Genomic DNA, 20,067 nt, shown 5'->3' on the forward strand with positions numbered 1-20,067 from the left:
ACCTACGCGACTTGATATTTGGGTTCCGAGGTCTGGATAGCTTCCTCCGATTTGACACGGAATTTTTTGAGAAAATTGACTTTAGAGGTCGAGCTTCGAACGAGAAAGCGTGTGTTTGACAAGGTTTGTCGACGCTTGACTTTACACAATTGCCACGATCGAGGTTGATCGACGCAATATCGTTGCAAGAAGCGTGTAATTGACAGTGGATGAGTGGCTGAGTTTCTTATTGATGATGCGATGAACGACCTCTACTCTAAATAGAAATCACATGCGAGATCGATCATAGCGAACTCTGCTGTTCTAAACTCGACTCCTAATAAATCGTGACATCTACGGGATCACTCACTTTCTCCAACATCTTAAGAATCCAAAACTATAACAACGGATCTCTTTCTCTAAAACGATTCAAAAACTATGGCAAACTTCTTCAAACGTTTCTTCGTGGCGAATCAATTACGACGAGCCTCGCTCCATCATCCATCGAACCTTGGTTCTTCCTATTCTTCCAATCGTCCGCATCGACGATAATTAAAGCAGCAGAAAGCGAATGACAAAGGGCACGTCGTAGGAATCCATAAGAACAAAGGAGCGCTGGCTGCGCGAGGATCGTTAGCGGCGAGCACGTACACCGCTGATGACGCACTTCCGGCCGGTTGAACCCCCATGGTGGCCCCGTGATAATTCCGGGGGATCGAGAAACAGCTCCGAGGATCCATCCACCGTGACTCCGTGGCCCCGTGACGACCCCGTGGTGGATGTTTGCTCTTGTTGCGGTGCGCAACACCGGAGAGGCCGCCGCTCGGTAGGAGAAAGAGTGCGGAGGCGAACGAAACAAGATAAAGTGGAAGAGACGGAGGAGGAGGTGGCGGTGGTGGTGGAACAGGCGAAAGGAGAGCGAGGGGCAGTAACAAGAAAAACAGGAAGACCCGCGAGGGGAAAGGAGGTGGACGAGAAGGAGTGCTCGGATCCAACGCCTAGCCTCCGAAGGAGCCGAGTGCCAGCCCGATGGTAGCGGTTCGCTCATCATTGTAATTACTTCGCGAGGATGTACCAGTATATTGGATCATTATCGACCGCTCCATATCTACCACCTAGCCCATAAGTATAGACTTATGCTCCCGATGCCTCGTAACAGCTGAACCCCCCTTCGTGTATTCGCTTCTGCCAAACGCGCGTATATCTTCCACCTCTACGAGGGGAAGGGGCAAGAAATCTTCGAGTATATTGGCACACTTGTATGTAGCAGGAGAAAATAGCCGCTGCCACTTGCGATATAACTCGCTCCGTCGTTGTCGTACGAGATTATTGCCCCTGGAGACCGGATTGCGTAGGGTGTCTTCGGCTACGAGACAAGGGGCTATTAGAGGTGTGTCATTTCGAACGGGGTTTTTGGTTTCATTCTTTTTGGAATTAGCACGACGTTTCGAAGGAAGTTTGAAGATATTCGATATTCCGAATATCAATGGATCTCGTGTACTTCTTTCTCGCTCTCTTTGCCAATTACTTGCTGTCTTCTCGAGTTGTTTAATTCGTTGTAGAGATTATGTACTCGGTTACCTGTTCGGTTTACGACGAGCAGAATGTTTCATTCTAAACGGCAAAACGCTCTATGTGTCGGTGTAATCTCCCTCGTATGAAATAAATAATTTAAACAAGTTCCAAGAGCTTCGTTCGATCTCAGATTCAACGAAAGCTACGTTCGCGTCTACGATTATCGCAAGCGAGTAACTGCCACAAATCCTCGGAAAATAATAAAAGCTTCGTGCAGCATTGCACGCGAACGATCGCCAATTACTTTGTCGCGTCGTAAATCACGCGAAAAAAATTCCCATTCATGCAAATCGGTATCAGCGAGCACCGCGGGCCGAATATCATTCAGCTCGTCCCTCGAACGCCATTCGAGCGAGTTATTTCAAGTGGCAATGGTTATTACCCCACCCTATATATCGAAGGGAATATATACCTTGGCCGCAGCGATGGAGTCACGTATGTCGATGATACGGGAGCACGTGCACCGGTGTTGGTGTCCACACCGGCGAATCTCGATCTTGGCACGTACGAGCTAACGACTCGTTCGTACGAGTCTCTGATCAAATAACCGCGACCCGAACAACTTTCTCGGCGGATCTGCATCTCCCTGTCGAAAGGGCACGTTCGAGGAACGTATCGAGAGAAGAAGAAGAAGAAGAAGAAGAAGAAGAAGAAGAAGAAGAAGAAGGAGGAGGAGGAGGAGGAGGAGGAGGAGGAGGAAAAAGGATCACGGAAGCGCGTATCCAACGACGATGGATATTAGACGAGTAATTGGAATATGAGTTTTAGATCGTTACTGGAATTCGATTTAGATTGAAGATTAAACGTAGATTAATCTAAGGGTTCAATGGAAGATTGGTACACGCCTGTTTCTTTTCCTTTTTTTTTTCAGGAACTAAATGAGTAGAGAAAACGATATATACCATTCGACTTTGTCTGGAAGACTTGATTATAAATTTCTCAGTTTTTAGGGATACACAACGGTGATGTGCTTTAACGAGAGTAGGAATTAAATTAATTTTTCGTTATAAACCAATCGGATAAAACATTTAAAGCATTTAGAAAGTCGTAGAATAGACAGCACTAATATTCTAGTTGTTAATGCAGACTCACTCGCAAAGTTCACTCTGGATATTACGCGTCTAATATCGAGCTGGAAATTGTTCTACGTTATAGAAACTGTCCCTTGGAATGCCGTAGAAATTCGATCGCGAGCTTGTCAACCCGGTCGACGTGACCGCGCGAAAAGAAATATCGCTTCCGCTCGAACGATAATCATCGATACATCTCGATACATCTCGAAGGATACGCACGTCTTCTTTGTCCGCGAGATCTATCGTATCTCGCTTCTTTCTGTCGCACGAATCTTCGATTTTTGACCACCGACACGCTCGAGATACGATGTCTCTTCTAAGCTTCTCAACCGTATCGAATATCAACCGCTTTCCGATACGTGGCGAAATAATTAAAAAAGAAAAAGAACGTTCAACACGCGTTCTCTTACTTCGTGTTACTCGCAACGTTCAAATCCATCTCATCTTCCAAACTCGGATCAAATCCGACTCAAAACTTGTAAAAAGCAAGCATCGCCTAAGGTGCGAAGTTCGAACGTATAGCGTGAAACGTTCGATCGAAATCGATCATCGGATCTGTTGAGCAACAGTAGATAAGCGAACCGAGCCGTTAACTCGGAGCAGCGAGGTTCAGGACACCGAAGCCAGGATCGATCCAGGACGTGCAACGGGAGCAGTCGAGGCAACGGGAGCGTATCGAGAGATGCTTTGTCGATAATCCTTCAGGGTAGGTCGGCGTGCATCGTGCTCGGCCCTATCGAGCCGATGCACAGGTCCAAGCGAGGCAAGTTGCTCGTTCGCTCGGGATCAGAAGCAACAACGGCAGCATCGGCATCGGCATCAGAAGAAGAAGAAGAAGAAGAAGAAGAAGAAGTAGCAGAAGAAGAAGAAGAAGAAGAAGTAGCAGAAGAAGAAGAGGAGAAGGAAGGACAGGAGCAGGAGAAGAAGGAAAAGAGGATAAGAAGGAGGTGGAGAGAAGAGAAGTTATCGGGTCTCTTTCTCCATCCTTTCTTTAACCTCTGGCTCGCTTCTTCGGCCGCCTCCGACCTACGTGTAGATGCTCAGGTGTAAAACCGTTGATTGCCACGCCAGTATTTTCTCTTTGCACGGCACGATGGTAGTAGCGGTGGGCGTGCCGGCCACGACCGAAGGGAGACGGCCAAGGCCTCCTCTCATCGTGCTACCGCGATTATGTTTATTATACTTTGGCACACGCGTGTGCGTACGTGCGAGTACTTACATCTGGCCTCGCCTTTCCGCCGTATAGCGAGCATCATCGCTCCGGACGTGACGCCGGGACGCGGCGTTATTCGCGCCAACTGCCTCTTACGCGAGAGAGCTTCCCATTCGAGTTCGCCCGAGCCAAGAAGCTCGTTTCCAGAAGCCTCCCGATACTCGACGGTTAATTTGGGAGACCGTGGTTAAGGTACGACCGGCGGTAAATTAAAATTTTGATGGAGTTCGCGCGACGATCGGCCGCTTTAAAATTGGGAACGGGAAGTTGGTGGGTAACCACTTTGCCTTGGAATTTGGTCGGCGACTCGGTGATGAGCCATGCGCGCTTATTTAATTTTGCGATACTTAGCCGAGAATAATCTTTGATGAAGTAATACGTGTACCTTGCTCTTAGTAGGAACATAGTGGAGGTAGAAATTAAAATAAACTGCCGCGATTATTTGAAATAATTCCTCGAATTCTATCGACGACGTAAAAATGCTAAAATGTCAGTCTTTTAAACGCGCGATTTCTTCTTTGAACGGTGAAGTAACGCGAATAAATCATTTGCTTTGAAAATTTTATCGGTATACTTCGTCAAACCTTATCTTCGATAAAACGATAAAACACTTCGTCTAATATCGATATGGAATCAATGACGAAATTCTTAAACTCTTGCACACAGCCGTGCTCCACCTTCTCGATTACGATACTATCGCGTAGGCTCGTTACAAAAGAAGCTGATCGAATCGATATTCCCGTGAAGGAACGGCAAGCGCATCATTATCAATGACGCTCGTGTCACGAGCACGCACGTATCAGGTTCGAGACTGAACGGCGAGGATGAGGCTGGCTTAGAATTCCATCGAGGTGGAGCCTTGACATTTCGTGGCCTGGAATCGACCGGCATAATTGATCGGCCTCTGGCGGCTCCCATTCGACGAACGACCATGCTATTCCATTGCGTCTGGTACGGTTACGACGAACTCTGCGTACGACCTCGCCGACCGGTAGAACGCGGCCACGTTGACTTTGTGAACTGGATTCCTCCGACTCTGGTGGGGATCCGCTATTCCTCCACTTTTAAATATCTTCGCACTTTTACCGTGTTCGCTGCTATATCGTAGAAAACGAAGAGTATACGTTCTTCATCTTCTGCTAGAAAGCAGTTTTTAAATTCCGTACACGGTCGACCGATTCTAAATATTGTCAAAATTGTCTTTCCTATATCATTAATTTTTGGTGTAGCAAAGATATCAAAGTATTGCTTCCCAATAGCTTTCCAGAAAATTTCGTCGATTTATCAAGTATTTTTAACAAACGCTATTCTTATGGAATATATTAATCGATCAAAGGACAAAGGACTTGCTCGAGTAGCTTGCTCCGGTCTCTCTATTTTACTAACCACGAACGACCCTTTTCCCGCAACTATTCCCATTGACCGCAAACTACGCAAACACGAGGCAACGACCAATTTCATTCGCATCCTCTGTAGCGATTATCTGCGCGGAACCGCCTATTCGATCATTGAACCGCGAACGCCGCCACCGTTCTATGCAACGACTTCCAATAAATCGGCTGTGCGCACCCAACCGCCACTTTCATAAATTACACCGTCTCCGGCATCGATGTTCCGTGACGCCAAAAAGTTACAGCCATCGGCGGGACTATCGATAACTTGGCTCTGGTACCAGGCGACACCGGACGTTCTCTTCTATGGACTTTCCATAAATCGGACACCGAGGAACTCGCCGATAAATCTGGATGCAACTATGCCCTCGAGGAACCATTTACGACGAAGAAAATAAAAAAAGGGAGAAAACGAAGAATCAAAAGGAGAAAAGAAAAAATCTACCACGACCAACATACTGTCTACGAGGACGTTCTCCCTAGCATACCTGTCATTATCGCGAACGGTCGTTGCAATTCGTTCTGGTTAAACGTGGACGTTCGACCGGTGGCGAATGGTGGCCGACTACGGCAAACAAACGCTACACTGGCGCAATTTCGCGTCGTTAACGACGTCGAGGCGTCGAGGCGAGGGACGCGCGTGTGTGAACGCGCCAATAACGCCGCTCAGGGCGTACTAAAAATTTTATAGCGTCGCGCGTACGTCAGCGTGAACAGGGTGGAGGATGAACAGGAGGAAAGAGCGCGGAAAGGAAGGCGAGTAAGAAGCGAACGGTGGCGATACCCTGTTTAACAAAGTAATGACTACAATTATTCTGCTTTACATCTGCCTCGCGGAGCCACGGCTACGATCCGACGTACCTTCGAACGAAGACGGTGCAATTTACCGCGGATAATCGTCGATCAAGAAGAGTTACAACTGCCGGGGATTGTGTCAGCTACTCGGTTACATTGAAACGATGCTTCTTTTTTCACTTTGCACGATCGCTGTCCGGAGAACGCATAAACCGATGGTTTATCGCTCAATCTCTGTCCTCTTCGGACTTTCTAGCAGATAAGGAGAGAAATTTGAACGGTTCAGAGCTTCGAACATCCGACTCGATAGAAAATAATGTACAAGTTCGATCGTAGCATGGGCTAAGTTTCAAGAGATTCGAAAAATCGTACAGCTATTAAATCCACGCGCTAATCTATCGCGCTAATTTACCTCGTCAAACGACTCTCGCTAAATTAAAACATCCAAAACTGCGTCGAACGAGATGCGAAACTCTTTCCAACACGAAATTCGTCATTCGCAGGAGCAAGCAAGCGAGGAGTCCTCGCGTGCAGTGGGGACATATCGTCTTCCTCGTGAGATAACAAAGCATTCCAACCCTCGACCGGCGCAGGTCCCGGGCGTATAGGAAAAGTTGCTCGCGTGGTTCGTGTCGTGGCTCGTTCAATTTACATAAACACGTACTCATTGATTGCTGGACCAGATTACCGGCCGTTATTACTTCTACGACCGGTTAACTGCGACATAGGACCACGAATAATCGCTAGACCCTAATCGTTTCGTTACGCATCGACCACGACCACGTCCTCAAGATCGATATACCGTGGTCCAACGAAATATCTGATCCGTTTTATTTCGGATACGTGTCTCCGTTACGCGCGATCGACTCCAGAAACAGCGTGTTTCGCTGTTTCAAAGTGATTCTTTGATCGTGACGATGCTGCCACCTTGGAAACGTGCCTTGTTCTGCGGTGATGTAGTTTTTTGCGACTCGTGGCCCGATGATTTTGGTGTAGGGAGAATCGGAATGGCGATAGACAGAGAGGCAGGTGTGGAAGACAGTGTAGGTTGATTGTAGGTTCACCTAATTTCGGCTGATTGCAGATGGTTGTGCAAATTAATAGCTTCGAAGAAGACGATGATTTCGAAACTTTTTCCTTCGATATTGGCACTATTATTTTAATAACTGCGATGCTAATAAAATCAAAAGGAAATTGAAATTGTGGTTTCTAAAAAAAATCCTTGTAACGCGATACTCTGTGTCGGATTTTATAACGAAAAAAAAGATTAACGAGAAAATTAAAGGGAATTAATATTGGAGGAAAAGAAAAACCTTTGAATCGGAGCGAACTCGAAACAAATTGATATAAAATTTATTTTTAGAAAAAATAAAGCAATTTCCGATTTGCATACGATGCAAAAAGGGAATGACACGCGAAATAAAACGAATTAACTTTTGCCTTGCAAATGGAGGAACAAAAATATTTAATATATAGCTTTACCATCGCGAACTTCTCGGATATATCTACGTATTTTATTTGCAAAATCATCGACGGTCTACTAACAAACAACGCTTAACCTTCCATTATAACATCCTGTCATTATAAACGGCATTTTATGTTCGCTTGATATTTCCAATTTTAGCAAAACCATCCTCACGCTCATTTACCTTCATCATTTTCGTTATTCGACGAGATTTCGCATAAATTCCACTTCTTATGACCAATTGTAAAAAGATCATTGCACAGTTGATTATCCGTAATCACGGAAAGCAGTCTTAGAAAAATATATAAGAAACTATATGTTGCTAATAAGAAGCACGGAATTGCTTAAAAACTGATCATCGTATCGTTAAGACAATTTAACCAATAATATCGCCATAGTTAAATATCTAAATTAACAGGTTAATAATTTAATGCGAGTTGGTAAGTTAAACGGCATAGATGGTAAATTAAACGATGAACGAATATCGTTTCGTGGTTCAACGAACGCGAGTAAAGTACCGATATTGCAAACAGGCATAGTCAAATTAACAGGTTAATTCTAAAGCCAGCGACGATTGAAACATAAAACTTGTTTCGCTGTCGATGTAAAAATTTCCAACGATCCTAATTCAATAGCCATGGACGGTAAATCGATAAATCAGAAAGCAAAAAAATGATAGACAGAAAGGCGAACAAAAGTTGTTTGATAGCTCACCAAATTGGCACGCGAATGAAGCACCGGCATCAGGAAATCCATTCTTCTCCGAACCTGGAACAAAAACGAAAGATAGATCGTCAGATGGAGGAATCGATAGCGGGTTAAACGCAGACGGATAAACGGCAGAATCGAACAAATGCAGATGCAAGGCACCACCCACGGCGTAACCCTTTCCCTCGACTGTCATTAAAGAGACCGCCCTAGATGTCGGTTCCAAGGACTCGCATGAGCTCAATGGAGAGATTTTAATCAAATCGATCGTGGAGATTCGATCGAGATTCGTGGGATCTACGTTTCATTGTTCAACAATGTCGAGCGTATGGTAACGTGAATGTGTATGGTAACGTGAATGTATGTTAATGGTTGGTATTGTGCGGATGTTGTGCTGTTGCATCGAATGGCTGGGGATTATAATGCTTTTTAATTATACATATATCGAATGATGTTGTAACATCGTGAGGTTCGTTACGGGAACCGATCCTATGGTAAAAGTTAGATTTTTATCGAGATAAGTAGGAACAATCCTGTTTGAAAAGAGAAAGCTTGGAAAACAGAGGTTAATTATCATAATGGTGATAGGTTAAAGGGATAACGGGAATCATCGTATTGCTAAATGGCACTTGTAACAGATTTTGTACGGAGATTAATAGACGGAGAATATTAATATTTATGCCAATCCCACAACGCAAATGTTGTGTAATTTTTTTCGATACGGACGATTTTCTACGAATTTGTATCTTTACTATTCGATATTACACGTTTTATCTATTTTCCGATTTAGATCTTGACAATTTCTAAAAGAGAGAGAAAAGAACGACACTTGTAAGAAAGCTGAACAGGAACCTTTACCAGGCGTGCACTTGCTAAACGGAAGATCGAAATCAAAGAAGCCTTGGGCCGCACTGCCGGACGAGCTGAAGCACGCTAGAGGGGGTAGCAATTCCAATCACTCGGGGATGGAACGCGTATCGATCGATCGATCGACGAATACCACGTGCTCCGCGACTGCAACTGTAGGTGGTAGTCGGGTGCACCACCCACGAAGTAGCTACTTAGCATGCACGACCAGCTAGAAGGTAGCTACCTACCTATCTGACAAGGTTAACTAATACAACTTCCCTGGTCGAGCAGATACTCTTTTGATTGCAGGCGCGTTGATGAATCGATAGAAGAAATGCGATTTCTAACGATCAATAGCGACAGAAAGATATTTTTCGTTACGGAATATGTTACGCGAGAAACAGAGAAGAAAACGGAGATCCGCAAAAATCCGAAGATTCGAAAATTCAAAGACTCAAAAATCCAAAGAACGCAAGCGCTCGTTTTTAATAAGATACGCGAGTATTAAAACGATTAATCACCCGCGAGGAAATAATGCAAAGCAACCTGCAACACGAATGCAAATGAGAGGAAACCAAATAGAAACAATGATGATCGGACAATTTACAACGTTTACACGCGCAGCTATCGACGAATCGCTAATTAAATCAGTGCGATAACCTAACAGAAACGAGCTGTCGTTACGGATCGATTTAATTGGTCTTTGGTCAGCGGTATGTATTATTCCACGTTGGCAGACCGGTACGTCGAGCCACGTCAAAACGTTGAAAATGAGAAAACCTCGCAGCGGGGCACCTGCTACCGAGCTTTCCATACTTCCGACCGTGACTTTTTTCTCGGTCCACGCGCTCCAGCGGATTGGAAGCCGGTCGCTTCAGCGGACGCCCAGCATGGGGTGGCTTCGTGCGAGCACCACGACAGTGAAATTGCGCGATTACTCGTTTTCTTGGTGTTTCAACGTCGGGACTCGTCGGAATACCGATATATTAAGTCATAAATTCGCGACTAAGGCCTCGCCGGGATTAAGGACTGTACTTCGTGCTTGCGAAGTATACCCCTTTTTGCGAAGACAAATTTGGTACCGGCCTGCGTGCAAAAAATTTATTAATAACACTGATCCGTAGGAGAGAAATTTCGTTCCTTTTTTAGTTTACGTTTCATTTAGGTTCGCGAAGTTTCTCCAGGGTTTTCGAAGACAAATTTTACGTCGCTTCGCGTACAACAATTTATTAATAACGTAGGGGAACGTCGTACCTTTTTAGGCTGCGTTTCGTGGAAGTTGGCGAAACTCCTTTATTTTTGGATTGTTATATGAATGCGAAGATTTATTAATGATATTAAGCGTTAGGGTCGTTGATGGCTCAGGCGGAATTGGATCCTTGAATTTCTTCGTTAAGGATTTTTATTTTCATTGAGAAATTCTTGCGACACTTGATTTATCGATGATTGTACGGTGTAGGGGGCGTTAATAAGGGTCCAGAATTTTGTCAACTGGCAAATTGATAGCTCTTCTTATTAAAGCACTTTTTCTTACCTCCATATTCTTCTGGAATGAAGTGGAAGCCCCAGTCGAGGCTAAACATTTTAGCAGATCTTTACAACAGTATTTTAGTAACATTAATTTATCGAAGGTGTATTTTAAAGTTACGACCGCAAGAACACTGATATATCTTCACAAGAATTATTAAACCGTGTTTTTCACTGAAGAAAAAATTTAACTCGCTTTGGTTAATTTTAATTAACACTTTTCACAAATCTGTGTCAGTTTGCTGAAAGTTCCAGAGCACAGCTACACGATTTTCCTGAAATCAACCATCTTCGCTGAAACTCACGACATCCTCAAACTTTGCTACCAAAATCAAATTTCTCCTACAAAATACGAACACGCGTATCATATGCCAATCAACGACACTGCACAAAGTACAGTATCAAATCATACGCACTATGGGTCTTTCAATAATCATCCAGAAACCTTTCAATAATCATTCAATCACCTAATCGTCTCCTTGCGAAACGAAAAATCTTGCCATAAATACCAGCCGCTCTTAGCAACATGTAAACTCAATATACGCTGGTTACAGCACGGATTACCATTTTGCAGTACAACGAAACAACCTTGAAAGACGAAGGCGCGGTCAAACAGGCTCGACAAAAAGACTCAAAGAGCTTTAGGAAAAAAGGCGGACGCGGATTTCCCTTTTGCGCGTAGAACCCGATGCTTTCAGCATCTGCGGCGTTTCCTATGGCTGCGTTCCTTTATCACGATGGTTTTGCCACTTTGCCGCTAGAAAGGAACGCGCACTTACCCGCGGATCATAAAACACGTCGTAACCGTACTATTTCGCGCGATCCTGGTCGATAGTCCGCTTTTGCAGACTGGCGGCCTGTGCTCGCCTCGCAGACGAGGCGTGCCGATCCTTCCCCGCATGCAGAACGAGGCTACTGTTTTTCGCGTTAGCGCAACACGCCGTAATGCCACCTCCTATCCGCTGGATTAGATGTTTTCTGGAATCGTGCGGTTTGCTAGAATGATCCGCGACCAGCTCGAATCGATCGCTAGCGATGGGAGTAAGTGCGCGTCAAGTAGCTTCGAATTCGATTGGAAAATTTTTGACCAACGAAATGATACTATCAAGGGGATTGGAATTTTTCGTGAATATTTTCGAAGGAACGTGAGCTGAGGAGTTGCAGGCGCGTATAGTAGAATCTTAAGATAATAAATTGACGAACAGCAAAGTGCTATGACAGACTGACCGAAGCGAGACGAGACGAGATAACGTTACAGTAGATTAAACTAAATTAAATGAAATATAAATAAAATAATATAGTAGATTATCGATAGATCGGCGAGCTAGGAAAACGAACGACACCTGCGTAGATCGCAGCTATGCTTGGTGAACTCGCATCGAACTTGCTCCCATCACTATCCGCAGGCAATTCGATTGGGAATTGCTCGGTATTTTAAGTCGGGGCGACTCTTTCGCGGTAAACGGTGGCAGCCGTTTTCCTGCGCTAAACGCGCGGAACGTGTTTGCGAAACGGAACCAGTCGATGGAACGAAATTGGAGATATTCGAGGGCGATTTTGTGGAAGTGCTGCTAGGTATCGATAATGTTCCATAGCGATGGGTGATTTGTTTTATGAGCGCGGATCCAAGGTATATGGAAGATTATTTGACGTGGTTTCAGATGATTTGATATTTCTTGCGGTTTCAACGAATAAAGAAATAAATTGGAATGTTGCCGTGGTTAATTGACTTAATTCCACTACAGTCGAATGATACAACAATGGACGATAAAACGCTTCGATCGATTTCATTAAAGTAATAAAATGGAAGCGAAAAGATACGACGAAATGCTCGTAGCTCTCGACTACAATTGTTTATTTTATCTGGGATATATTTTTATCTTCATCCTAACTAACAGCAATGAAACCAGGTAACTCGTTCCATAAAATCGAAATACTAGGAAGCTTTAGAAAGTAGAAAGCGCGTTTCGAGCGTTCCTCGATGTATTCTGCTCATAAAAAATGTCCTGTTCGCCCAGCATTCCGACTTCACCGGGCGAACTGGCCGAAGCGTGAAACAAACTGTTCGCGCATTTCTCTATACCGCTTGACCATGAAGAAATAAATCGCACCACCGCTGTGCCGATCATTCTTTATCCTTTAAACTATGACTCACGAGCCTATACAGTTACTATAGGCGTAACGTAACAATCTACAGCGTGAAAAACTAAGGAATTCCGAAAGAAAGAAGTCATGCAAAATAACGTTGCCACCGAGACAACCTTCCTTTCTGTCGACAAGTATGAGACAGAGAGAGAGAGAGAGGGAAAAAAATACGTGAACTTTGCCGTTTTTGTAGATTGTGCAACAACGAGTCGTAGAATTCTAGGGTAAATCAATTCGCGTCGAAGCGTGACTCAAGTGCTATAATTGCGGTAATTGGAATCGAAGAAAAAGAGGTTGATGTTCCAAGTCTACGGATACCAGTCCTGGTTCTGGTTGTTTCAAGTTTTTATTCTGTTTCTTACGTCGATCAGACTGTTAGAAATTTTAGACTCTTTTTTCGATTCCCGATTAAAGTACAGTTGAATCAAGACATCGAATGGGTAGCACACCATAAACGCAAGGGTGACGTGCTCGAGTTATTAAAACTTCTAAAACTAATCTCTAAATTTCGCCATTCCTCGCCAACATCTAACTGCGGTTTTACAGTATTTAACCCGTTAACAGTATTTCGAAGATAAAGAGATAATTACTTCCTGAATTCTTCGTCACTTTATTACACTGCCGAAGGGTTAACACGAACCTCCAAACACCATTCGAGAATCCCATTAACAGTTTCCACGGAACGGTCTCATTATTTACAGGCATTGTTACTGGAAAACGAGGCTCGTTCGTTCGCTCGTTGGTCGAAGTAGCCCATAATCGTTCGCCAAATGAAACACGACCCTTGAACCCGTGGCGAGCCCGTTTTGCACCGGAGGTCGTGAATGAAGAGCGGACTCGTTAGTCGCGATAGTTGCGCGTGATGGATGGAGGATCCGAGGCTTCCTGGTGGACCAAAAGGAGCAGATCAGCGAGAAGAACGAGCACGTGGCGTGGGAGTTCGCGGGGATGGAGCGAAGGGAACGAAGGAGCACGCGTTGTGGGCGGACCTCGGAGAAGGTGGTGGAGGTTCAGGAGGCGGCGTTGGTAGGGGCCGGCGAAGATAAAACCAGAACCTACGAAGGTGAGGCGATTCCAACTTCCTCTCGATCGGAGCACACCGACTTTCTTCGTCACTCGCGTATTACGCGCAATTTTCGCCAACCATCGAGCTCGGTTCTGACAGATTGGCGTTGAAAATAGCTCGAGAAAGTTGGTTCTGGAATTTTCATTTCATCTTTATACCTTGCTTTTCGAGAATTACGATTTAGGAACAAAATGGATCGTTCGGTAGAATCGTTCAGCCTCTGGGAAGTACCAACGATTATCATAGAATTATTTCCCAGCGACTGACCCATATTTTCCTTAACGCAGACGATAAAAATAACGCCACGTGTGACGAATCAGCTATTCGCACTAAAGTTCCGCAACCACGTAGCCTTGTACAAAATTGGTTTTCTTCTAAGCCATATTAGAATTGCCGAGTGGAGCTCGCCGTACTTTTCCAAGCTATTGAAGTTTGAAAAAATAACGTTAAAAAATCCGACAGATTAAATACGGGCTCTCCTTCCTTTACGCGCAATCCTTTCTTAAATGTCATCCTCGATGGCGTAAAATCAACTTCTCTATTGCTAACTCGACGTTCCTATACGATCTCCTCGACGATCTCAACATTCTGGAAAAGAACAGGCTCCAGGCAACGCAACGAGCCAATCCTCTAATCACTTTCTCCGACTGCCCTTTGGACGCCGGATTTGCATCGAGTTCGCGGCTGATTGCTCGTCATTAGCGACGCGTGGCCCGCGCCCACGTCGGGTCAACGTCGCCGAGGTGGAAGAGGAGGGCGATCCTTGCTAACGAACCGTGCACCGAGGTCGTTCGTGCGCCACGCGTAATCTACGATATACCTACGCACCTACGCGCTCACGAACACGCGTATAAACATAGTCTGTGATCGTGATCAACGCGGCGATTCACTCCACGACCATCTCTCGTCTATTTGTTCCTCGATATACGTTGACTTTCCGTAGTTAGACAGATTTGCGATATTGACGACGAAATGGACGACGGAGACTTTAGAAGAAGAAGAAGAAAAAAAAAATAGAATTTTGTTATGGCTATGGTTGGATTGCCTCTTATTTTTATTGGCTAAGGTTTCTGTGTTTATGGAGGTAATTACTCGAGACTATATCGAGGAACTGGATGGGGGTACCGAAGCACCACGATCGTAATCTGAGAAGCCTATAAAATCTCGTTCTCCGTGTAAAAAGTTTACGAATTTAATAGAGTTGTCGAGACGAAAGAAATAAAATTAATTATGGAGATTTGGAATAGATAACGATAAATGTATGGAAATGACAATCGAAGCAGTGCCAGAATTTGGTGTTCCACTTGTCGTCCTACGGTTATTCGAATTAAGCAAGCTTCCTACGCATGGCCGTAACAAATATAGAGAATTGCGAAACAGTCGTCAACATTCCAAATACCGCGATGGAAGAAACGAACAAAATTTCCATTCCATTTATGTAAAAAGCGTCCTCGGTAATGTCGATAACGTCTAAGTGCAACACTGCTCGTAGAAATAGGAAACGCGCGGCAGCAGAACAACAGTAACAGAATAAATCAAGGGCCAAGGACGCAATTACTCTTTTTTAAGAATCTAACTTGCCCGGGAGCGAAGCATCCTTCGTGAAAGGAGACTTAATGGAAAGGGTTTGGGCCTCGGGTAAAAATCATCGGAATACCGATCGTAACACTCGGTTCGGCCGATTTTTCCTCCTGTTCGTCCCACTCGCGCTTTAAACCGTGTCGTTAATCACAGAGGTTGATGCGTTAGCGAAACAGGAAGAAGCAGGTAATTGCACGAAGAATCGAAGCGAAATTCTTTCTAGTGGCGAAACGAGAAGCAACCAGCCAACAGATTATCCAGCCACGACACAATAATGAAGCTCTTTCGATGTGCAACTAGCGTTTATCTAAGATCGGTTTATAAAGCCGGCAAAACGACCGACACGCTACTCGACAGATAACAGTATTAATCATACCCCTGAATGGACTGCTTGATTATCCATCAGTCTCGTTTTATTTACGATTACGCGATATCGCCGCTTGCGTCTGTAATTAAACATGTAATCCGCTCTCTAAGCGTCGATTACATTTACAACATCCGATACAGATTCGTAGCGATACGTTCCGCGGTACCACGCGAAGATTATCGATAACGATAGAAAGCGAGAGTGCCGTTGAGATAATGTCTCCGCGATTTAAAATTCAAACAGCGGAAACGTCCAAGTACGATGTCGATTATCTTGCGAATAATTTTCGCGCGTACGTTAAAACTTCAATTTTTTTGATATAGAAAACTTTCAAAAGGAAGATTCTATTCCTTTCTTTCTACCAGAGTGAGAAGAAAAATTTGACTGTAACTTTTGGCAGGGATAAAATTAACTTGAATTTCTATTTCGCTACTTAGAGATTTCATTTCCTAAGCATGAGAAATCGATTTTGTTATTGATTAGAATCTTTCCAAGAATCCAAGTTTAAGCTTGGAAGAAGGAATTTTTGCACAAAGTTGAAAAGACACGTAACGCCGTTATCTGGAGATACGGCAATTTGTCTGGACAAAGGCTCGGAGAAGAAACGATTTTCTGGCCAGCAAAGTCGATTTCTTTCTTAATGGACGCGAGGGTTACGTACTGCCTCGCGATAAAGCGGCTTTACTGCCGATATCCGGAATAATTTATTGTCATTACATTCATCATGCTGACTGTAATGCGCGACACTCGCGTTCGAAGAGAAAGCACTGCATCTGGAGTAACGTTACTAGGTACTAACGCCGATTTACGAGCGACATTTGTCCATGCGTTTAACAGACGCCATCGACGAGCATCGGACGACAATTTCACCGGTAATTTATCCATCGAATTGAAAGCCAGACGCGTGAACATTTTCGTGACTTTTAACGGCGACGTTTTATAATGAAGCGACAAGTTTCGAATAACAAACCGTGACAAACTTTCGATACAAAAAAGGCTAGAAATCCGTGGAGTCTGGTATACAAGTCGCATCGCTTGTTTTTCTATCGTTAATCGTGAGAGATAAGGGGAAAAAGTAAGTTAGAAATTAGAAATATTTCGTCAGCTGATAGGAATTACGTAACACGTGCGTATCAACGGAATAGGGCGATAAAGAAACCAGCGCGATGAAAAAATTGTATTATGGATATTTGGATATTTGATTTTTCGATTGTTAGTGATTTATCGACTGTTGGAACTTGGTATTTCACAGTCGCGTATGCAAAATGTAATGCATTAAAAATTTACCTTTTTTTTCCAAAAGCTCTATCTCTTTCGAGTATTGAAAATTCAACGTATAAAACGCGTATACTTATCGGTATATAATTTACTAGGAAAATGTCAAACTTGACATATTACAGGTTGCAAAACCGTAACACGCAAATATCCAAATTACGAACGACCTTTGAAAGTAGTTTATTGACTACGAACCAGTTGCGATAAAATGTCACCAAACCGCGAAGAAACACATTGAGACAATATTACGTGTTCCATTGCGCCAATCTACCTGTCAATCTACATAATCCCCACTCTTATCAAACACATTCCCATATTGCCTTTCCACGCGTTCCTCTATCCAGAAACAGCGGACGAGTAAAATCAATTCACCATCCGGCCGAGCTGAGGTCGCGTGACACAAAGAAGCAAGGCAGTCGGAGGCGCGTAGCCGAGCGGACGCGGTCACACGCCACGAACAACAGGCTCCATCAGCGTGGCCGGCCGTTGTAAAGATCGAATCAATGCGTCGTTACACCGTGTCACGAGGCTACGTTGCACGCCTCTGCATGCGTCTGCACCAGATGCACTTGCACACTCGCTAATCTACCGCTACCAAAACATAAACGATGCCAAACTTGCGCGTCGTTAAACTGCTATCCTCGCTAAACTGTGTCAAGGTCTGTAATCACATTCCACAACAACGAAATTTTTATTGCCACTTTGTTGCACTCCGTTCTTTTTTCGTTTTCTTTCTATATTTAAGTTGATATCGTTGGACACACCGATTAGAAACACCGATAAGAATTTTTTGGAAGAAACGCAAGACGACACCGCGGGTACACCGCGAGACCCGAAGCGGAGTCGAACACGAAGTAGAAGCGAGTTCTAGGTACGACTGGTAGGGGTCTGTACGGGGTCTCGAGAAGAGCTGGAAGGGGATAAGGTCGAAGGTCAGGGCTATGCCGTACGACCCGTGACCCATGACCCTCTCGATCCCTCCGACCCGGCCGACCCTGCCTCCCCTCTCCCAAGCTGTTCTTTCTTCCTCCGCGTCCGCATCTCTCCGCGGCTTCTTCTGTGCCGTTTCGACGCCGCCAGATGCGTCGCCATCTCTTCCTCCCTCTTCTTTTCTTTCTTTGCTGTATTACGGATGGCACGTTTCCGTGGGAATCATCTTTTGATCGAGGAATCTTTACTATATAGCGTATACATGCGGTAAAGTATACAACAGCTGTGCATAGTAGTTAAGATAGAGTAGTAAAAATAAATCTTTGCTGTATCTTTAGTACTCGCTATGAAAAGAGTATACGCTTTTAGGATCGTTATATAGTAACTATCAGGTGCGATGGAACTTGTGTTAAAAATAGACAATACATTGAATTACGACTAACGAGAATATCGTTGAATCTGTTGATTGCGTTGCAAATAATCCAAACGTAGAATGTAATTCTCAATGTGATAATACATGTACGTGTGTATATCAAGACTTCTTCCATTTTTACGCGTTCGTATCTCTTCCTCTTCGTTCTATTCGGCTGACAACTAAGTGATTGCGGATTTTGTCAATAACACCTGATGTCAAAATCCGCAATCGTTTAGATGCCGACCCAATAGATAGAAGAAAACGCAGAGAAGTTTCTATGCTCTCGAAATCTTTGATTTTATGAAACGTTCGTAGATGTAATTTCTACGTAGAGTGTTTCGTAAATTACGATTTACATTTTTGAAGAATTCAGGGAGTGCCTTTGAGAGATAGATGCATCGAGAAACGCGGTTATTCTTACGATTCAATCTCGTTGTAAAACATCCGCCTTGCTTCGACGAGGAAGCAGATGTCGTGTAATAATACGAATATGCGATGTTATAAAAATTAATAGCGTGTCTAAGTAACATATTTTTCTTCGGTAACTGTTACGTTAAAAGAGGAAATTACCATGTTTACGCTGGTCATGCCCGGTATCCCGTTTCCTGACACACTACCTTTCTAATTAAAAAGGTGATGTGATAATTTTTGTAATGAATTTTAATTCACGCAAGGAATGAATTCTGTGGTATTGTGTATGAATGTTACGTAAACCGCGATAGGAATCTATAGATGTAAAGGGCGGATGTGTATCTCTGGCGAAAGAGTTAAATATGGCAAGCTAAGTGAGGATACAGTCGAGTTTCTTCTTCTCTTCGTGACTGCATTTCTTTTTTCCAAGTGACCGCTCACCGTGAGATTCCTCGCTTCTGGAAAAATGGCGAAACGTGATCTCTGTTTCCTCTGTGAGAAGCCCGAGCTTTCTGCTTATTCTGCATTTTTCCCGCACGAGGATACGGAACACTGGATCACGAATCATACTTGCAGACGTACATATGATCGTAATGCTCTCTCGTCCGCTTATTTCACGATGAATAATTTCTATTAAAACTTTGCTCTTCGAAAGTTTTCGCGATACGATCGAACGCCAATCCCAGTGTACTTTTTACGCAGTAACTTTCTTCCCACATTTTTTTTTTTTTTTTTTTTTTTTATTAGTATTTTCATCATTTTACACGTAACGTGCAAAAAAATTCTGTAATTCTATTTTATCGCGCCAATGATAGAAGAAAGTATAGACTACTACGTAATACGCGTCAAGTATCAGAGTATTAGAATACAATGGATTTCTACAATATTTCCTTCTTAAAATATTAAACTTTTATCGATTCAGCTGAAGTCTAAATGTGAATTAAAGTTCACAAAAGCCACCGCCATAATGACATTCGTTCTTAATAGATTCAAAATTTATAATGCAAAATGTATACCAAACTGTTTATACTATAAATCTTGAATAAAATAGAATCGCTGAAAAATTCAATTGAATCACGTACGATGTTTCATTTGCAAAAACAACATTTCATATACACCGACCTAATACGATATATATCTAATACACAGAGAGTCCAAGAGTGAAACATACGACGTAAAAGAATCGTGGCGGAGGAACGCGATATTTTCGCAGCGATCGAGCCTCTGTATCCGCTGGTTTTAAGAGCGTTTCAGTGTCCAGCCGCGCGCATAAAAGCGAGCCACTTAATATGGATGTGTGCG

At 43.7% G+C, this 20,067-nt stretch overlaps 1 protein-coding gene and 1 long non-coding RNA gene across 3 annotated transcripts in view; one reads left to right on the forward strand and one right to left on the reverse strand.

The window, feature by feature from the left end:
* LOC100649594 overlaps nucleotides 1-17,839 on the reverse strand; it is a 185,681-nt gene extending 167,842 nt beyond the window's left edge. The window contains exons 1-3 of one of the 2 annotated variants that reach the window (XM_048411440.1): nucleotides 17,205-17,839; nucleotides 10,583-10,850; nucleotides 8,206-8,259 (exon numbers count right to left, since the gene is read on the reverse strand). In XM_048411440.1, the coding sequence (XP_048267397.1) occupies nucleotides 8,206-8,259; nucleotides 10,583-10,631 (103 nt within the window). In that variant the 5' untranslated portion in view covers nucleotides 10,632-10,850; nucleotides 17,205-17,839. The remainder of the gene's footprint in view (nucleotides 1-8,205; nucleotides 8,260-10,582; nucleotides 10,851-17,204) is intronic. The other variant, XM_012315488.3, reaches the window with a different exon arrangement.
* On the forward strand, nucleotides 17,584-19,839 carry LOC125386206. The gene is made up of 2 exons (XR_007226173.1): nucleotides 17,584-17,668; nucleotides 17,755-19,839. It is a non-coding gene; the product is annotated as an uncharacterized LOC125386206 (long non-coding RNA).
* The last annotated feature ends 228 nt before the right edge of the window (nucleotides 19,840-20,067 follow it).

This window comes from Bombus terrestris, chromosome 13, assembly GCF_910591885.1.
Source record: "Bombus terrestris chromosome 13, iyBomTerr1.2, whole genome shotgun sequence".
NCBI lineage: Eukaryota > Metazoa > Arthropoda > Insecta > Hymenoptera > Apidae > Bombus > Bombus terrestris.